The 21150-nt window shown below is 38.3% G+C and overlaps 1 protein-coding gene across 1 annotated transcript in view; it reads left to right on the top strand.

The window, feature by feature from the left end:
• Nucleotides 1-21150, top strand: part of thoc2 (THO complex 2) — a 144766-nt gene that overhangs the window by 81227 nt on the left and 42389 nt on the right. Inside the window, exons 18-24 of the mRNA XM_060832504.1 lie at nt 2737-2817; nt 3170-3266; nt 3611-3728; nt 4443-4622; nt 8352-8516; nt 19163-19438; nt 19874-20015. Of these exons, the coding sequence (XP_060688487.1) occupies nt 2737-2817; nt 3170-3266; nt 3611-3728; nt 4443-4622; nt 8352-8516; nt 19163-19438; nt 19874-20015 (1059 nt within the window). The remainder of the gene's footprint in view (nt 1-2736; nt 2818-3169; nt 3267-3610; nt 3729-4442; nt 4623-8351; nt 8517-19162; nt 19439-19873; nt 20016-21150) is intronic.

The following is a 21150-nucleotide window of genomic DNA, read 5'->3' as shown; positions in this document are numbered from 1 at the left end:
TGATTTAAGATAATCAGTTATAACATGGACTGCAATTTCAGCTTCTGATTGCGAATGAAACGATGAGTGTTTTCCTGGTTCTGTAAGTTTGATTGTGCCTCAAATATGCCTCAAGAGGTGTGATTTACATTCCATAGTGGCAGAGTTCTTGGGAGGCAGGACTCAGAGCAACAGTGGAAGTGGCTGGCTGCTAATAAGGGGTGCTTCACATGCCTGCCTGTCAGCACCAGCACTTCACTAATTTAATTTAAAAAAACAAAGAAAATCTCTCCGTTATTTGCCGCTCATTGACTGCACCTGCCCACCCCTCTCACTCACCATCCATCGTGAATCTATGCCATTTCATACTCTGTACCCATCTACACTTTGCTAAGGCACTTAGTACCACATGTCCCTCTACTCGCATCCCTGTGGCACTTAATACCTCCATGCCAACCTGTAACCATGGGCCATCGTCATTATACTTTATACTTCCTATGCAAACACTATCAACCTACAAGCACCACCCTTTGCCCTTCCACCTCCACTGTCAAATCTCCTCCTATCTGACATTAAATAAAGATTACATCATGATTTAGGGAAAAATGTTCAATACATTGAATTTCCTTCATATAATCTCTCATGAATATGAGCATTTGTATTCTTAGCTTTTGGGAGTTGTACATGTTTGAGATATATTCTTGTGTACTTCTTGTAATGCCAAAGGATATCCTAATTCCTGTCCCAAGTTGTCTGGTGACCATATCCATCAGAGTATCTAATTTCTCCAAAAGGTTGTCATCATTATCCAGGCTCAGTGGTTAGCACTGTTACCTCACAGTGCCAATGATCCGGGTTCGATTCCAGCCTCGGGCGACTGAGTGGAGTTTCCCCATTCTTCTGTGTCTGCGTGGGTTTCCTCCAGGTGCTCCGGTTTCCTCCCACAGTCCAAAGATGTGCAGGTTAGGTGAATTGGCCATGCTAAATTGCCCATAGTGTCAGGGATGTGTGGGTTCGGTGCATTAGTCAGGTGAGCTTGTAGAGTAAGAGGGTAATGGGTCTGGGTGGGTTACTCTTCGGAGGGTTGATGTGGACTTGTTGGGCTGAAGGGCCTGTTTTCACATTGTTGGAATTCTAATTCTAATTTTTGCTCTAACCTGCACTCTCTGGGTTCCAAACAGTGGGGATACCAAAATGGATTTTAAGTGGAAACAGCTGACCACTTAATAAAAACTGAAAGAACTGCAGGGACGCTGTAAATCAGGAACAAAAACAAATTGTTGAAAAGGCTCAGCAGGTCTGGCAGCATCGGTAGAGAGAAATCAAAGTTAACGTTTTGGGTCCAGTGACCCTTCCTCAGAGCACAGTCTGAAATGTTAACTCTGATGATTTTTTTTCCCCACAGATGCTGCCAGACCTGCTGAGTTTTACCAGCAATTCCTGTTATCGCAACTGAGCAGCCATCTCTGTGAATCAAACTTGTGTGAGGCCCATGCTGTCCTCACACCTACCCCAAAAAAATCATTCGTGATTCATTTCAGGGAAGAGTTGCTGATTTTGAGGGACTTTTACCTTTTTTGTGTTGGTTCTGAAAATCTCAATCATAATATTTCATATGTTGAATTATATTTGTCAGTTGAAAAAATCATGTCCAAATTTTCTGACTAGTTCTGAATTAGTTTTGTTTGAATTCTCCTTGGCAACTCTGAAGAATACTTTATTTTAGTTAAGCTTATTTCTGCAATATATTTAAAACACATTTGGTATGAAATTTTTGGAACATATTTTAAATGGTGAGAATTTATGGGATCTATTCTTCTTTGTTCATTGTGTTCTCCAATGTGTAGTATCAGTTTATCCTGTTTTCCAGTCTCCTTGTCACCTATCAGATTTATGCAGTCAAGCATGTCTGTGGAGTCAAGTAATCAAGTTATGTAGTCAAGTATGCCTCCAAAAGGTCAAATAAAGTCTAGTTTACACATTCAACTTGCATTTGATGTCATTTTAGTTTCCTTTGAAGCAAAAGTAATGTTGGAAAGAAGAAAAAGTTAAGTTGCACAGTGGGAGGAGGGAAAGGTTCAAGTTAAGGTTTTTTTTTAAAAGTTGATGAAAATACTTGCTGGCCATTGAGTTGGATTAATGAAGTGTTAAGCGTTGATGGAATACAAGAAATATTTTATGTAATGTGAGTGTAAATAGATATTTACCAATTAAAAGGAAACATATCACCTTATATCCTTGGGCAATAAAAAATAAGTTCAGCAATTATTTGAAGGTGACAGTAGAAATGATAGACTTAGCAGACATGCAGGCAGAAACCATATGAAGGTGAGCAACTGTCCTTCGATTCATTTTGATAGTATGTTGGGCAAAGAAATTGACAACCCATCATTGTGTTCCACTGATGAAACGAGAATATTTAGACAGTTTAAGGCTTTTTCCATTTGTGTTCTGAAATAAGGAAAATAATTATTTCTTGTATCTGAAACTAGAGTGGTTTACTGTTTTGCCCTTTCAGTTGAAATCTAACAATTTTAAAATTGCTATCCATAATGAAAATATAAATCCAGCTTATGAGACCAAATATGTAGTTCTGAGATAAATTTCATCCGAATGTAAACTGTTGGGCTTTCTCTGTTTGAATGTGAAGAAATGCTTTGACCTCACAGATTTCAGTATTGCATGCAGTTGCTTAAAATCATCAGTAAGTTATTGCTTTATTTCAAGTTTGTGGTTTTCTTTTAACTTCTTGGTAAGATTGCATCATTGAAGCTCTGGCCAATCCTGAGAAAGAGAGAATGAAGCATGATGACACCACCATCTCTACCTGGTTGCAGAGTCAGTGGAATTTCTATTTTAGCATTGTTACTATTTTGCAATAGTTTACGTAACTAACAATTTATGTTTAATGTCTGCATCTAGAATTCAATAAAGTTGAGGATTCCTATGTTACAAATAAATGATTATCTTAATATAAAAAGCTGGAGTTGAGAGCCCCTTCCAGCATAAATTTAGATTTAAAATGGTTCTTTGTAAGTTCACGTTGTTACATTTTATGCAAAGTATTTTCTTCATTCAAACTTTGAAGATTTGTGGGCTCTTTAACTTTTTAAAATCGTATTAATACACAGCCATCTCTGTTTTATTTTGAAATGGCTTAAGGAAAATGTGAATTTATATTTTTGAGCAGGTCTGGCAAGTTTTTGTGGTGCCATTTTCAGAAAATACCCAATAGAACTTACTGGTCTTCTGCAGTATGTTGCAAACCAACTAAAAGCTGGGAAAAGGTACAGTTACTATATGCAAAGGAGGCATGGGTTTTTATTTGATGATATATGTATCTGGTTTGATAATTGGTATGATGCTTATGTCTTTTGGCTATCTCTACATGAAAAGAAATTTGAGGTTAGAAAGCTGAGACACCTATCTGCATCCTCAACTGTGTGAATCTTAATTAGTAATAATTTTAACCTCTTTCACATTGCATGAATAACTACAATTCTGCAGCTTTAATTAATATACAATGAAGAAATAGCCATGTTTTATAGATTTATGGGTAGCATAAACATCTCTTGCTCCTGATATTATTGCTATTTTATATTTAACTTATTCTTCAATTTGTTTAATGTAGTTTTGATTTGCTGATTCTAAAAGAAGTGGTGCAGAAGATGGCTGGTATTGAAATTACAGAGGAAATGACAACAGAGCAATTGGAAGCCATGACTGGTGGAGAGCAGTTAAAAGCGGAGGCAAGGCATTTTTATGTGCTAAAAGTTTTTGTGAATGGTGACAATACCAAATATTGATAGTGTCAGAACTGTGAAAATTTGAGCTGTGATAAAAATAATTCATTAAGGTGTGTAGATTCCAGTATTCTTGCCTCTGCATTGAAATAAATGGAAAGCACAAATACCAAGTTTAGAAATATAATAGAATATTCCAAGTGTTGAAGTTAGTGGTTCAAATAATGCCTGTTCTTTTGTATTTATCTAGGTTGCAAAATTTTATAAACCTTGGGTGGATTGTTATGTTAGCTAATTCACATTTTATTTGTGACTTAGATGTGAGGCAACAACTTCATTTTTGCACTGTTTGAATAAATAAATTTAATTTGTGATGCATAATAGGTTATCAGATCCATACTTATTATTTTTTCGACTTGTACCTCATGAAAGCTGGAACATTAATTGTCACAACAAATTTTAATTATTATTTTGGTTTGGGTTTGGATGTATAGCTTATTGTGTGGCAGAGGTCGAACATTCCTGTTTACATTATTTGATATTTTATTATTTGGTACAGACATTGAAATTTGTTATTAAATTTGGGTTTTTGACTTGGTAAAAGCAATTATGTTACATAAAAATCTGCAATTTTTAAAATTAGAAACCATGTTTTAAAATGTTGATTGGGGAAACAGTAACTTATGTGCCATCATGGAATATTTTTGCTTCTGTTTTCAGGGTGGTTACTTTGGACAGATTAGGAACACAAAAAAGTCATCGCAACGGCTAAAAGATGCATTGCTGGACCATGACCTGGCACTTCCTCTTTGTCTTCTCATGGCACAGCAGAGAAACGGTGTTATCTTTCAGGAAGGGGGTGAGAAGCACCTCAAATTAGTTGGAAAATTATATGACCAAGTAAGCATTACACATATGCGAGGAATTAGATTATTAATTTTTATAACACATTTTGTTGACAGTGGAACTAAAATTCCTTGACAGTTACTTAAGAAATCCTGTTTCTCAGGTTGTTGATTCATATTTGAAAAGTACTGTCTGTTTCTGACAAATCAGTCTGATTGCTCAGCACCACATACATTATCGTAAAAAAAAAAGCCTTTTGCATTGTCAACAAGCTGTGATTGTAAAATGTACAGTGGAAAGAATGTACTGCAGTTAGTTGCCAAGTTCTTCTTTTGCAGCACCTTCCAAATCCTCTCCAACTATATGGGCAAGGGACAGATGTACGTGAGAATGCAATCCCTTACATCTCTTCCAACTCTCATAGTCTACTTATTTGTTTATATATTGTTATCTATTCATGTTTGGTTAAAAAAATCTTTGAGAACATCGCAGGAGTACTTTCAGCATTTAGTCTACTGATTTAAGGGATCTACCTTTTATTTCCTTAGTCTGCAACCCGATAAAACAAATTATTTATCAAAATATTTCTTGTACTTGTAATGCAAATATTGGGTATTATTTCTGATATGGGTATATTTATTTCATTCAAGAGTTGTGTCTTTATTTTTCTGCTGAAGGAATGATTATTTTGTAGTATTGGTACTATTTTCAAATAGCAAAAACACCTTCCTCAATGTCTTCCCAAGTAATTCTGCCCAGTTTTATGCTGCAAAAGATGTTCTCTCCAATCACATCGCATTACAGCATTGAACATCTCCTAGGTACATCACTTTTTATCTGTTTGATAATAATCATGCAGTATCTTGGAAAAATACAGTTTAATGCTGAATACATTTTAAAATCACACACCCAATTCATAATTTGTCTTTCTCAGCCAAAAATATGTTTGTATTCCAGTGAGTGAAAGTGTGCAGTTACTCAATAGGATAAACAATGGACTGTTTCAGAGTCCATTCTACATATGTTTCTGTATGATTCTGTTACATTGCAACCGGTAAACTCTATTCTTGTTGCACTTTACATTTGAGCTCTGGACTGCAAATAGGAATACAGAGGTACATTGTGACATCACTGGACAGATTGGGTTTGATTTGTTATCCAGTTGATTTGGTTTAATGCCAGCGTCAGCATATTGGCTGATTTCATAATCCTTTTGCTTGTTAAGACTAAAAGCATCCAAGAAGTATCAACACCAGCATTTACTGACTTTTGTTCCTTAAGTCCTGATGCTGCCTGCATTATATCAGATTTTAAGCCTGATTTTCAATTTATTTATTTTGTTTTTCTAATAGATGATTTTAGAGCCAGTAATTTGATATGGATTGTGTCAAAGGCATATCTGATTGTTTTTAATTTTCTTATTTACTCACCTGACAAAAAAACACATTGATCGAGATCAGATTGGCTCTCCTCTAATTTAGAAGTTTTGTACTATTTTGTTACTGCCTTCTGCTGTAGATGGGTTTTGTGCCCATCTTGGTTCAGTTCAGTCTTCCATCTGCATACATGGGTTTCCTGCAAGCTGTGACCTCCTGGGTCAGACTCCAGCCTTGGACAACTGATTTTCAGATTAATACAAAGGCAAAATGCTGTAGGGGCTGTAAATCTGAATTAAAAGCAGAAAATGCTGGGGATGTGCAGCCATTCAGTGCAATGCAGTGTTGCTCCAAGTGTATGAAGAACTGAATTCGAGTGAATTGAGAATGACTGACCATGAAATGAAGCCAACATTTGACAGAGTATGGCAATAAAAGTCTTGACATAACTAACCATGTGATGATTATTATCGTTTTTGGAGAAGAATCATCTCAGCCTAAGGATGTTGTTACAGGAGTTCCTCTATGTAGTGTCCTCAGCCCAACAATCTTCCACTGATTCCATGCTCTTCCCTCTGTTACAAATGTCAAAATAGTACTATTCTGAACTCTTCAGCTATCAAAACAGTTTGTATCCACATACAGAAATACTTGGGCAACATTCAGGCTTGGGGGACTGATGATGGCAAGAAACATTCATGCCAAATGCCAGGGAGTGATCAAATCCAACAAGAGAGAATCTTCAATTCTCCCTTAGATATTCAGTAACATTATCACTGAATTTCCCCACTATCAACATTGGATCACACGACACCAGGAAGTAGTCCAAATAAATCCGTTGGACTATAACCTGGTGTCCTGTGATTTTTTGACCTTGTCCAACACTGGCACTTCTGCATCATAACATCTTGAGTGTGAGCATTGATCAACAACAGTCATGGATCAACATTTAAATCCTGTGGCTGCTAGCGTAGGTCAGAGGCTGAGTTCTGAAGTTCCCTGACTGTCCAAAGGCTGTTCAGGATCTACAAGGTTAAGCGACCCTTTGAAGTCAACATGCTTGATGTTTCATCTTTATTATTTTTCTCAAATTTAGCATAAAACCTTGTGATTTGCTTCTTTTTGCTTCCATATAAAGCTACTTAACATTTTTTTTACTGGAGGGAGATAACATTCATGGGTAATCAACACTTCAACTTTGTGGCCAATCAAGGAGACTGAAAAGAAGGGATCAGTTCACCCTTTGTCTCCTGGTCATACAAAACTTAAGTGGAAAATATCCTGTATTTAGTTGGTTTTAAATTTTATTTCCCCTTCTTTGTCCTTGATGAAACACCCTGATACCTCATAACTTTGGGAAATGCCTCAAGTGGGATTGATCAAAATAATGTTGGTTACAAAACAACTCAAGCCTGTGCGAAACTATTACTTTTAATATTGTGTCAGGTTTCTATTCAAGAAGCAGATTTTTAAAGCAGAGTAAGTAAAATTCAAAAGATTGATCACAATAACTTGTTGGATTAGGAGCTTGCTGTGTGGGGCAAAAAATGCAGTGATCACTGACGTAGATATTGTGCTGTTTCGGCACTTTGGGAATAACGAACATATTTTTGACCAAAAGAAAGAGAAAATTCAACAAAACATAGAAAGCGAGCAGGAGGAGTCCCTGCAATCCTGCTGTCCCCCATTCAGTCTGAGCATGGCTGAACATCCAACTCTGTATTGTGTTCTCACCTTCTCCCTGCACTGTTTTGGTCCCTTTAGTGCTAAGAACTATATCTAACTCTTCCTTGAAATGTTTAAGGTTTTGGCATTGACTGCTTTCTGTAGCAATTCAATTTCTACCAGCTGCAGGAATTCCATTTCGTAAAGAAGTTTGTCTGCTTTCATATCTGTTCTGCATCATCAGAACTGCAACATCGAGGCACTTAGAGACAGAGACAGAATTTGGCAATCTATATCGTTGGAGAAGTTTGTTGGTGTTATGATAGCAGTCATTTGTGGTTAGGATTGGGACAGATGTGATAAGATGACATTTGGTGTATGCCAGCACCAGTTACCAGAACTCTATGATTAGGTAATTTTATTTTTGAGCTTATTTGACCACAGCAAAACCTACTTTGGTACTGTGGCAAAGTATGACATCACATTACTGATGTCACTTAGAAATTGCTTCCGTAATGATAGTGAAAAATAAAGATGTTTACCTGTAAGTATTTTTTTGTTTTACTTCTCTTTTCTGTCTGTGCATTTTACCTATTGAAACTTGTTACAGAAGTGCAGATGTACAAGTGTGAAATGAATGGTGGTCATACTTTTAATCTTGAAGATAGTCCACTCAGATTTATCAATATCTGGAAATCAAATTTGGAGGCCAATCTAAATGCTCCCTACTTTTTTTTGCTAGTGCCATGATACCCTGGTGCAATTTGGAGGATTTTTAGCTTCAAATCTAAGTACAGAAGACTACATCAAACGAGTGCCTTCAATTGATGTTCTTTGTAATCAGTTTCACACACCACATGATGCTGCGTTTTTCTTGTCCCGTCCAATGTATGCGCACCACATTTCGGTAAGTGCACTCTTTTAATTGACAGCTGCTTTGCACTTGATGTGGAAGGTTAATATTTTGGCGACACTTCTTTCTGCTTTTCAGAAGGATATTCAACAATTCAAGTCAGGGAATGAGTCTTTAAATGGTTGCTGACTAATAATTTGACAAAATCATATATTTCTTTCAGCCAACGTTCAACTTGTCTGTTATCCAGCTTTATTTCTAATAAAATACTAGTTTGGTTTTGAAGGTGATGAATTAGCTACTGCCCTCCATTCCCATTTTCCTTTCTGTAACACCCTTCCAGTTGAGTTTTTTTAAGTGACAACCTGGTAGATGCCAACATTATATGAAGCCTCTGAAAACAAAACTCAGAACCTGAATCAAGAAAATTCAGTTTTTTGAAACCGTTGTGATTAGAGTTTGAATCTTTGATAATGCTTGGTGCTTTTGGCAGAGGAAATGCAGCATGTGTACTGAGAGGAAGGTAAAGTCACAGAAACAGCGTGCATTAGGCAATTCTGAATCAACTGTTCACTATCAACAACTTAATACTTCAAAGTTTGGGAGAAGATTTGTAGCTCGGGTGCTCGTTGTTGTGATTCTGTTCACCGAGCTGGGAATTTGTGTTGCAGACGTTTCGCCCCCTGCCTAGGTGACATCCTCAGTGCTTGGGAGCCTCCTGTGAAGCGCTTCTGTGATCTTTCCTCCGGCATTTGTAGTGGCTTGAATCTGCCGCTTCCGGTTGTCAGTTTCAGCTGTCCGCTGCAGTGGTCGGTCTATTGCAAGATAATGCAAAGGTTAGAACAAACAGTCTTACCGCAAATTCAACCCAAACTCTGGGTCAGATATGTGGATGACACCTTCGTAATCATTAAAAACACAGAAATAGAGAACATGCACCGGATCATCAACGTCACACTCACACGAATCCGATTCACGAGAGAGGAAGAAAAGGACAACCAACTCCCATTCCTAGACGTGATTGTACAGAGAAGACCGAACGGAGAATTCACTACAAAGGTATACAGGAAAGCTACACACACAGACCAAGTCCTGAACTATGAAAGCAACCACCCCAACACACACAAAAGAAGTTGCATCAAGACACTATTCAAAAGGGCCACAACACACTGCAGCACACCAGAACTGCAAAAAGAGGAAGAAGAACACCTGTACAATGTATTCGCCAAAAACAGATATCTGCTCAATTTTGTCAACGGAACGAGGACATGCCGCAACCCAAAGGACTAGCCGCACTACCATACATCAGGAACATTTCCAAACTGACAGCCAGACTACTGCGACCACTCGGACTCATAACAGCACACAAACCGACAGCCACTCTCACACAATGACTCACCAGGGCAAAGGATCCGATACCCAGCATGAGCAAAACCAACGTGTACAAAATTCCAAGCAAGGACTGCACAAAACACTACATAGGACAAACAGGAACTCCGCTAACGATCCACATCCATGAACACCAACCAACCACGAAACGACATGACCAGCTATCCTTAGTAGCCCCACACGCAGATGACAAGCAACATGAATTCGACTGGGACAACACGACTGTTATAGGACAAGCCAAACCGAGAACAGCCAGGGAATTCCTAGAGGCATGGCACTCATCCACAGATTCAATCAATGAGCACATCGACCTGGACCCAATATACCGACCACTGCAGTGGACAGCTGGAACTGACAACCGGAAGTGGCAGATTCAAACTACTACAAATGTCGGAGGAAAGATCACAGAAGCGCTTCACAGGAGGCTCCCAAGCACTGAGGATGTCACCTAGACAGGGGACGAAACGTCTGCAACACAAATTCCCAGCTCGGCGAACAGAATCACAACAACTTAATACTTGTTGTTAAAGGAATATGCTTGGAATCCTGTCACTTTCACTCCAAGGTGCACAATTAGACTTGTCGACATATGGAAGAAAATTGGGTTCAGCTGAGGGGTTAGATCAGAACTGAAAATGCGTTGCTGGAAAAGCACAGCAGATCAGGCAGCATCCAAGGAACACGAGATTCGACGTTTCGGGCATAAGCCCTTCTTCAGGATCCCTGAAGAAGGGCTTATGCCTGAAACGTCGAATCTCCTGTTCCTTGGATGCTGCCTGACCTGCTGCGCTTTTCCAGCAACGCATTTTCAGTTCTGATCTCCAGCATCTGCAGTCCTCACTTTCTCCCCGGGCTAGATCAGAAGTATGCTTTTATGAAATACTTACATACTTCCAGGTATGTTACAGCAGACAAAAAAAAAGTAATTTTTTTCATTTGTCTTCCAAGTTATTTCAAAGTTTTATTATTTAATGGATTTTGGACTTGGGTTTATTTTGTGATTAATTGTTTTAACTGTTTCTTGGACTTCTGTTGTCTGGGGCCACTATTTTGTTTTTATTTTCTGCTCAATGGCAGTGATCATGAAGCAGAAATAGTCATCAATATTTCATATGTTAGACACCATTGTTAACATGTTATAGTCAGTGTTTGTGTCTGGAATGATAAAGTCCATTGCATTATTCTGTCTTCATGCTCTATCCTTTGGCTAATTTCAACTCTGCATAATGTATGGGGCAAGGAAAAACACGGGTCGATATTCTCCTCCCTTAAGCATGAGAGTAGTGTGAATCTGACAACCTAATCAGGTGACAGTCCAAAATTCATTGCCATGAATTTGCATTTTCTTCAGTATACACCCTATTAACTCACCCTTCTCCATTAACTTCCCCAGTCAAAAAACTCAACACTTCAAAAAACTTTGATTAAAAAAAAATGCTGATATGTGTTTAGTTCGCTCCTCAGCATCAAGTCCAGGTGAGTTCACAGCTATGCCAGCCACTTTCCTTTTCTCAACTTTGTGAACTGCAGCAGGTTTCTTCATAGTCGATAGCATTGGTCTCCCTGGGCGCACTATCCACACAACTGTGCAGTGGAAACACATGACCCTCAAAGCATTGGGTTGCTGTCAATCTGGCAGGCTCAGGCAAAGAGGGTGTTTCCCTGAGCAGTCCAAAACATCCACTGCTGGCTTAAAGCTGACATGATAATGGCGTGATAAGTCCACTACAGTTTGATTCACAGAAGGGTGAATGAGTTGAAGGAAGAAGAAATGCAGGAGAAACAGAAATGCTCTCAGGAGGATGATGGGGAAAGGACCGATAGAGTGCAAGAGGCCAGAGGCATCCTCATAACTGACCACTTCCAGGACCATTAAGCTGGGTGGAGATTTTCCATTTCCAAATTTTGATGTCATGACCTCAGTGGAATTCATCCCTCTGCTTTTTAACTTACTCATTTCCAGTGGTTTGAGTTTGTGGTGTTCATAACGCTCTAGTCAGTAAAAACAGCAATGGTTGGTTTCATTTTATCTCTGATATTCACACCTCTGCTGAATATTGAAGTGCCTGTGCGCCATTTCCATGACAATAATGTCAACAATAAAGCAGTGGTTAATCACCAAATACTTCCATTAGATTACAATGCTGTGTCCTTGCCACTGAGAAAAACACTCAATATTAAGTTCTCCCTTCTCAGATGGCGTGATCAATTTTTTGCCATTCAGTAGTAAAGGGGTTGCCATGAATTTCCATTTTATTCAGTACACACCCTATTAACTCACCCTTCTCCATTAACTTCCCCAGTCAAAAAACTCAACACTTCAAAAAACTTTGATTTAAAAAAAACGCTGATATGTATTTAGTTCGCATCTTAGCATCAATTCCAGGTGAGTTCACATACATGTCCACTCATCCATGCTGACCAATTTCCCAAACTAAACTCTTCTCACTTGTCTGCAAAGGGCCCATAACCCTCTAAATCTTTCCTGTTCGTGTACCTCTCCAAATGTCTTTTAAGTGTTGTAACTGTACCTGCGTCTATCACTTCCTTTGGCAAATTATTCCATATACGAACCACCCTCTCTGTGTGAAAAAGCTGCCCCTCAGATTCCTTTTAAAGCTTTCATCTCTCTACCTTAAAAATGATTTTGAACTCCCTCACCCTAGGGAGAAGACCCTTGCTATTCACCTTATTTATGCCCCCCTTGAGAATAGGCTAATGCATATGCTAATTTTTGTAATGGCACACTACTTTGTACAAGTTTTCAAATTGCATTTCATTTTATTTGAAGCACTGTCAGACAGAATACTAAAGGGTGCAGCCCCATTTCAATGTGAAGTATTAAAGGGCTCATTATAGACAATCTTTCATGACAAACAACAAATTTTTGCCCCTGATGATTTTATAAACCTCTATAAGATCACCAGTCAACTTTTGCACTCCAGTGAAAATAGTTCCAGCCTATCCAGCCTCTCCTTATAACTCTAGCCATCTAGTCCTGTTAAACCTGGTAAATCTTTTGGTTAGTGAGTATGTGTATGAATTTGATTATTTAAAGAAAGTAATTTTTTCATCAACTTGTTCAAATATAGATAAAAGAGCTGAATTCCAGACACAAGGTGAGAGTTACTGGTCTTCAGGGCTGCATTTGACTCGGTGCGTGCTGTCAAGGAGCCCTAGCAAAACTGGAATCGGTGGGTCTCGGGCAAATCTCTTCACTGATTGGAGTCATACCTGACACTTAAGAACCTAAGTTCCTGAAACTTATGAGTGCTTTCAGCGAGGCCACTCCTTAAATGGGCTACCAAGTTGTCACCCTGAAATTGTTTGTTATAAAAAAATTGTCCATAATGAGCCCTTTAATAATTCACATTGAAATGAGGCTGCGCCCGTATTATGCTTCAGCATTCTGTCTGTTTGTGCTTCTAATGTAATGAAATGCAATTTGTAAACTTGCACAAAGTAGTGTGCCATTACAAAAATGAGCATGTGCATTAGCCAACACTCAAGACTTAAATGTAACAACATTCCTTTGAGAAGGTTAGATACAGAACAAAGCTTTCCTATCTGAAATGTATGGAACCATTGCACATACCACCATCTCTCCCATAAGGTGAGTATTAAGAGGTGACCTATTTGGAAAAGCCAGATCCTGGCTCCTGTCCTTCAACATACTTTGTGTTTTTGAGATTTAGCTGGAGTGCCTTGCTTGCACATCTGAACTTCTAGGTATATACTTATGATATAGGCTGTCTGAAATCATCCAATTTGTTGCTATGAAAGAATTGCTAGTGTTTGAGATTAGCAAAAGTATCCCATCCTTTTATTGCTTGAAGATGCTGCACATCTTTTAGATGGTGGAATGTATGCCAATCTTATAGGTTCCATAAGATTACAGCACATTTTATACCAGTTCAGGTTGAATATATACTAATAAGTGGTTTATTTACCAAGTGACTGTCTACCTGTACGAGCCAATATGGGGAGGTAGAGGAGCAAGGGACTTCTGTAAGGTACTCAGAAACAGCTGCTGGATTGCCTCTTTGTGTGCTTTGTGTGTGTGGCTGTTCACAACACTCTTTTTATTGAATTGAATCGAATTTTTTGTCATGTGTACCGAGGCACAGTGAAAAGCTTTGTCTTGCGAGTAATACAGGCAGATCACATGGTTAAATAGCATAGATAGTAAGTAATAGGTAAACAGTGGCAAAAACAAAAATGCAGGTCCAGGCGAATGTTAAGAGTTTGAGTCTATTCGGTATCCGAATGGAAAGGACATGTGGAGTGAGTTAGAAGTCTAATGGTGCTGAACACCGAAGGAGTGATGGAATACATGCCCAAATTGTCTCAAATAAATGCCGAGCATTGCTGGCCCTGGGTCTCTGCCGAAAATGCTGTCCTTCCCGTAGGGACAGTCATGTGCCTATTGCGAGAGTCACTGAAGTCCTGACAATGTGGAAGGACTTCTTATTCTTTCCAGTTTACCATGGGCATCTGGCAAACCTGTCTGATGGTCTCGGGCCTGATTCTGTAGCTTGGCCATGCCATTTAAGAGTAGGTACAGAGGCATTTCTTTTGCTGCTTGGTCTTTGACAGTCAACAGAGTATCATAGACGTCTGGCATTCCTTCCACATCTGTTATGGGACCATCACCAAAATGTCCCTCCAACTTTTATCTAAATGAAGTATTTGCTAAGATGATTGTGTTGGTGGATGGTGCATATGAACATCTTGCCAATGCCTTCTTTGATGTTTCACATACTTTCTTTTCAGAGGAAGTGTTAGTAATGGGGTATTCAGGCTCTGGTCTTTTCCTGGATGCTCGTTCCTAGGTGACACTTATGTCTCAATTAAAGGAACAGGCTATTTGTTAGAGAATGTGCAGAAAAACTCATTAGGAACCAAGTGCTAATATTGGTGATCATCTGAAAATATCAGAGCATGATGTTGCTTTGTGGGTTGATGAACCGTTGCTGTCTCCCTACCACCACGGCAGTAATCGTTATCTTCCCTGAACAGTTCCACCATTCTTTCCTCAAAAGCGGTGAGAAGCAGGAATGGAAAGAAAGGAAGCAGTGTGCTGGAATTGGTTAAGTAGAGCATTGCAGTTCTCGAGATCATGGATGTTCCAGTGTTTAAGGACAGAATCAATCTAGCACAAGCTAAGGGTCAAAAAAGGCTGCGGTTACATTGCTTGGTGTGGCCTTAGCTAACCTTCTGGGGAAGATACGGAAAAAGAAATCTGCAGGCAAATTACAGAAAGATGCCTATCCTACAGAGCAGTTATAACGGAGAATTTTAACTACTTGAATGTAGACTGAGACAGCGATTATGTAAAAAGTGGAGAGGGGTAAGTGTTTCTTGTTTGTATTCTTGAAACTTTCCTGCAGAAGTATGTGCCCAATCCAACACAATGAGTACTGTTGAATCTGGTTCTTGGAAATTTGATGAACCAAGTAAATCAGATGTCAGTTTATGGATATTTTGGAGACCGTGATCATTGTCTTGTAAGATCTAGAATATGAAAATGTGACTTAGGTGGAGGCCATTCAGCCCCTTGAATCTGCTTCGCCATTCAATGAGATCATGGCTAATTTGATTGCAAAATCAAATTCACATTCTCACCTGTTGTGTCTACCTCTGCCTTCAAAATAGTCTAGAATTCTGCTTCCTTATTTTTTTCAGGAAGATAGTTCCAAAGAGATTCAACACTCTAAGAGAAAATTTGTCCAATCTGTGCTGTAGATGAGCATTCCTGATTTTTATAGTGACCTGAATTCTAGATTCTGCCAGACGGAGCGAGAGCCAATTTCAAGAGTGGAGCTGAATTGGATAGAGTGGAATAAGAGGAGGGCAGGCTTTCTTCAAAGAGGAGACTGTTTGGCTACAATCAAGGTGTATTTCATCAAAAAAAGGAGAGCAAACAAATATAAAACTCTGGATAGAAAAGGAGATAAAAATAAAATTAAGAAGAAAAAGCATACTTATGACAGTGTTGGTTAAAGAATACAGTTGAGATTCAAGTGGAATCTAAAAGTTCTGAGTGAGGTGAGAAAGCAAATGTGAGAAGCAAAGAGAAAAGACTGGCAGCCAACATTTAGGAGAATCGCAACATTTCTATAGGCGCATAAGTAATAAAAGGGTGGTAAAATAAAGAACATGGCTGATTGAAAATTTTTATCCATCCCCAACGTGGATGTTTGAGCTGTGAAATAAACAGTTAGCATCTGATTTTCTCCAAGGAGTCGGATGCTACTAGACTGTGACCACTTGGAAGTTCTGTCTCTGGAAGGGTCCAAAAATGATGTGGAGGAAGTCACGAGGATGCTGACAATACTTAAAACTGACAAGGCACTAAGACTTGATGAGATGCTGTCGAAGACATTATGTGAAAATTGCTGTCAAAGACATTATGTGACAAAGAATTGTGTGAAAATTGCAGGTGCATTGGCTCCAATCGTTCAGTGCTCTTGTGACTATGGGGAGATATCATAAGATTAAAGAATTGCAGGTATTATGCCTTTGATCAAGAATGTTTGCATGGCTAAGGCCAAACATTGCAAAGCAATCAGTTTAACTTCAGTGGCAGGAAGTGTCTCAAAATAATTATTCAAGATAGAATTAATAGTTGCGTGGAAAAGATAGCTTGGTTAGGAAGAACCTTAAGGATTGATGGATTTCTGAAAGGTAAATAATGTTTTCCTAACGAGGTGTTTTCAGAAAGGAAACAAGAGCTTGAAGAGGGTAATGCTGTTGCTGTAGCTTGATGTACATAGTCTTCCAGAAGGCATTTGATACAGTGCCACAAACTGATTTGTGATAAAAGATATAGCTAATGGAGTAAAGGGTACTATAGCAACATGGTTACAAAATTGACTGAGTAATAAAAAACAAGGTTGGAGTGCCCAGTGAACACTTTGGTGGCTGGAGCAAAATTTATAGTAGATTTCCCCAGGGATCAGTGTCACAAATGTGAAGTGAGAACAAGCTTTTTCACACAATGTTTTCTGAAAGTGTGGTGAAGACCGATTCAATTAAGGCACGAAAGAGGGCATTGGTATTATTTGAGTGGAATGATCTTTTGTGTTCAAGGATATGGAGAAAGACCGGTGATTTACACTAAGTCGTAATTGGATAATTGGACCAGATATGCTAGACTGAATGGCATCCTTACGTGCTGTAGTGCTTCTATGAAAGTATTTCACTCCTACTTTAAATATAATGTGATCAACTTTTTTTTTGTAACTTCTCTTTTAAGGAGTCAAAGCAAATATTCTTCTGAACATTGCTCACATTATGTGAATCTGCTTAAGCACAATTTAGATATTTTCTAATAATTTGTTAAACAATGTTATTATGCACCTTTGGAGCAAGTTGGACCTGAACCCAGGTCTTGTTGCACAGAGGTAGGGACATTACCTCTGTGCAACAAGAGCCCTCTTAAGCACAGTCTATACCCTGGATAGGAAATGCTTTTATAATTGAGGTGATTCAAGGTACCTTGAGAATATTGAATTTTATACAGAAATAAAATATTAATGAAAATCTTGATTAACGAAGAAAGTCTTCTTTTGTCAAAAGAATAAACCTTGGAATTTCCAGACTAATTTTCCAATTTTTATCTGTATAGTGGAAATTAGCTAAAAGATTTATTGTGAAAGTTCTCTCTCTCGAAAATGACCATTACAGATTAAAAGCTTAACATGTAATTACAACATAACAAGCAATTATTTCTAGGAAATCCTTTTTTCAAGCTTCTTCAGGATAGTATTGTGTTAGAACAAAAGAAAAAATTTTACTTTATTACAGAACTATTTTCATCTAGCTTATTTAATAAAGCCAGTGTTTATATTACCAGTGCCAAGACTAACCTGTAATGCAACTCTATACAGCTAAGTTTGCACTTGAGTAACAAAAATCACTCCCCTTCCGGTTTAAAATTAGTAAATGACCTAGCAAACACAATGATCACAAAATTGACTTGCAAACGTGTAGCACCCTTTGCAAGTAGTGTTTTTTTTGTACCTTTCTTTGCTAGTCTCCTAAATGGACCATGTTGTTTGCTCCATTTCAAAAGGTGCAAACTTGTGTTAGTGTGTGCACCTGATTTAGTTTGCCTATTGACAACCAAAGACATCCAGTACTCTGATCAATGTGAAGGACAGAGCTAAACTCGATCTCCTTCAACCAGTTGTCTGCATTAGCTGTCTGTGCATTGTAACTTTTTTTTTGCCATAATCCGATATGTTTTTGCATAATCACCTAATGTTATCCTCAATGCCTCAATTGTATCTCTCTCTACATGCTTCCAGGCAATGCTTTCCAGGTCTTAATTACTTGTGCACAAAAATTGTTTCACTTTGCATTTACTACTTTTCCAAAATTCTTGAAAACTAGTAAAATAATATTTAAGTGGGAGTTGGAACTAAAACTTAAATGTCAACGGTGGTGGGTAACCAGTGGAGAAACATGCAAAAGCTGGATTACGTTATTTACTACTATTGACTAAGTTTTGAAACATGCTGCCTTTACCCTAGATGCTGATCAGTGTTGATATGAAAACTTTCTTCTGACATCAGCCCAAAGATGCCCTTTCATAAGCTTTAGCCTGTGTTTCTTTGTTCTGGTGGTGTATTTGTAAGTTATGAAATACATTTTTTGCAATACATTGCATAATTCTAAAGATGTCTGTACCATCTGTCTGAAAGCAAGGGTCAAGATCTTAAGTTTGTCTCCAACCCTTATATGCTGGAGATCAGCATTGTGGCCCTTCACTGGAACTTTGAGTAAATGTGAATTTATTGGCTCAGAGCTGATGAGCTGTGGTAAAGTGGAGACATTCACTACTGATCACATGAAGGAATGCATCTCTGCCTTGGTTGTGGGTTGTATATAAAACTTGCTGTCTCATCTGAAGCATGGGTCTAATGTAGATGCCAAGGCCCAGTAGCAATAGGCATGTTGATGAAACAAGCCTCCATCTGATATGGTGAGCAGAAATCTCAATCCTTGACATCGTGTGCCATTCATTAACAGAGGAGTGTTTCTTGATGGGTCGGACTTCCTCATTTGATAGTTGCAAATTAGCTGTGTATAAGATTTACTCATAGTTCCCCACCTCGCGCCCCCCGCCCAAAGGCCGCTGTTAAGATCAACCCATTCCATGTGCGAAGAAGCACCAGAAAGAGGGAGTATGAGTAAATAACTGTAGTAGGGGAAAAATGCAGTAAACCATGTTGGTTGTTTCTGCAGCTAGTTTACTATATCTGAGTGTCTGAAAAACAAAAATGTGTTTGCCTCCTTCTTTCTAGTCCAAATATGATGAACTGAAGAAAGCTGAAAAGGGGAACAAACAACAACAAAAAGTTCACAAGTATATCAATGCATGTGAATTAGTGATGGCACCTGTGCACGATGCTGTGGTCTCCCTTCACCCTCCCAAAGTATGGGATGATATCAGCCCTCAGTTCTATGCCACATTTTGGTCTCTTTCCATGTATGACCTTGCTGTACCCAGCTCAAGTTATGACCGAGAAGTAAACAAATTGAAGGTTCAAATGAAAGCAATTGATGACAATCAGGAAATGGTAAGTATACAAAAAATATATTTTCTGTGAAATGCTTCTATTTGATTTCAATGTTTTCTGTCAACTGCCTTAAAACAGTTATTGGTCAAAGGCTCGTAAAGTTTTTCATCACTGTTTAATTAAATTCTTAGAATATTCATTACAATTGATTATTGTCATTATTGTGCTGCCTTATGGTTTTGAGGAGCAGATCATTGTTGGAGCACATCACTGAAACAGTTTAATTTCTTAGAATTGCTATTTTAAGTAAAACAAATTCACAGGGCCTAATATTGCCTGTGTTCAACTGAATATGAACAACATTACATAGATAAGTATTTTAAAGTTCAAATGTTAAATTTTAACAAGTAGAAACTACATTTTAGAAGTTCTAGTTTAAATTTTTATCCCTTGCAGTACTGCATTGACAGCTTTTAATATTTTTTTCTCAACCAGCCACTAAATAAGAAAAAGAAAGAAAAAGAACGCTGCACGGCTTTACAAGACAAACTCCAAGAAGAAGAAAAAAAGCAGTTAGAGCATGCCCATAGAATTCTGCAGAGATTAAAGCTTGAAAAGGACAACTGGCTACTTGCTAGTGAGTAGTAACAGAGGTTTAAATAACTCAGTATGTTTGAGAAATGGAAAATTAATAAAACTGAGTCGCTGAATGGTTAGCATAATACTTATAAACAGCTAGTGTTCCATACACTTGAATAGATTTGGTGCAGAATCATGCACAGTTTTTTTTATTCATTGTGGCTGGCCAGCATTTATTGCATTTATTGAGAGAGGGTGGTGAGCTACCTTCTTGAACTGCTGTAATCCATTTGCTATGGGTTTAATGCCATTATGGAGGGAATTCCAGGATTTTTATCCAGCCTTAGTGAAAGAATGGCAACATATTTCCAAGTCAAGATGATGAAGGGAGCTTGCAGGTGATTGCGTTACACAAGTCTTGCTTGGAGCTCCCAGTGTTTAATTTCGTGGATCTTGCAGCCTTCAGTTGCAAAGCAATATTTAGAGTAACCTGGATATGTAGACTCTGACAGCTAATTGAATCTTGTTTGATTTTTGCATCCTTTTTTCACCATTCTTCCAGAAGAGGTTGCAATATAGTTTGACACATTTATGGTCACCTTTCTTCATCTTTGAGTAAAATGCCAGTAGTTTGGGAAGGTGCCATTGATGACCAGTGTCTGCATGCTAGTTTTAACATGACAATCCGTTTTAATCTTTCACGCTAAATCAGTACACTGCAGCAATGCAACGTTGGCAGTTCCCACATCAGTTATTTTATGAACTGGTGCATGTAGACAGTAAATGTAGCCACGAGACTTGTACCTGCTAAGGTTCAAGATGCTCAGATAATATTGGGTCCTTACGCTTGGTAAAAAGTGTTTCCATCTTTATCTTCTGACCCTTGGCTGAAAGATGTGATGAATATATTTCATTGCTGACTATTTTTTAATTTAGCTTTTCCAAGTAGTGCATCTGCATGTGTTGTTATTGATGATTCATCTAAACTCTGGTGTTTTAGCAGAACATAGTGTAGATCCAGGTATAGAATGGGGTTTGGCACAAATTTGAACATGAGTGGCAGAGTTGTGAATGCTTTTATCACTCTGCAAGGCTGCCCTTCCCCTTTATAGTTTAGAGATCTTCAAGCCATTGCCAAAACCATTTGATTTCATATTGACTGGGATTTTAATTTGACTTGATTGTACTGTCAT

Source organism: Hemiscyllium ocellatum, chromosome 11 (assembly GCF_020745735.1).
Source record: "Hemiscyllium ocellatum isolate sHemOce1 chromosome 11, sHemOce1.pat.X.cur, whole genome shotgun sequence".
Taxonomy (NCBI): Eukaryota; Metazoa; Chordata; class Chondrichthyes; order Orectolobiformes; family Hemiscylliidae; genus Hemiscyllium; species Hemiscyllium ocellatum.
The sequence above is the reverse complement of the archived record's forward strand: the minus strand, read 5'-3'. Positions and strand labels throughout refer to the sequence as shown.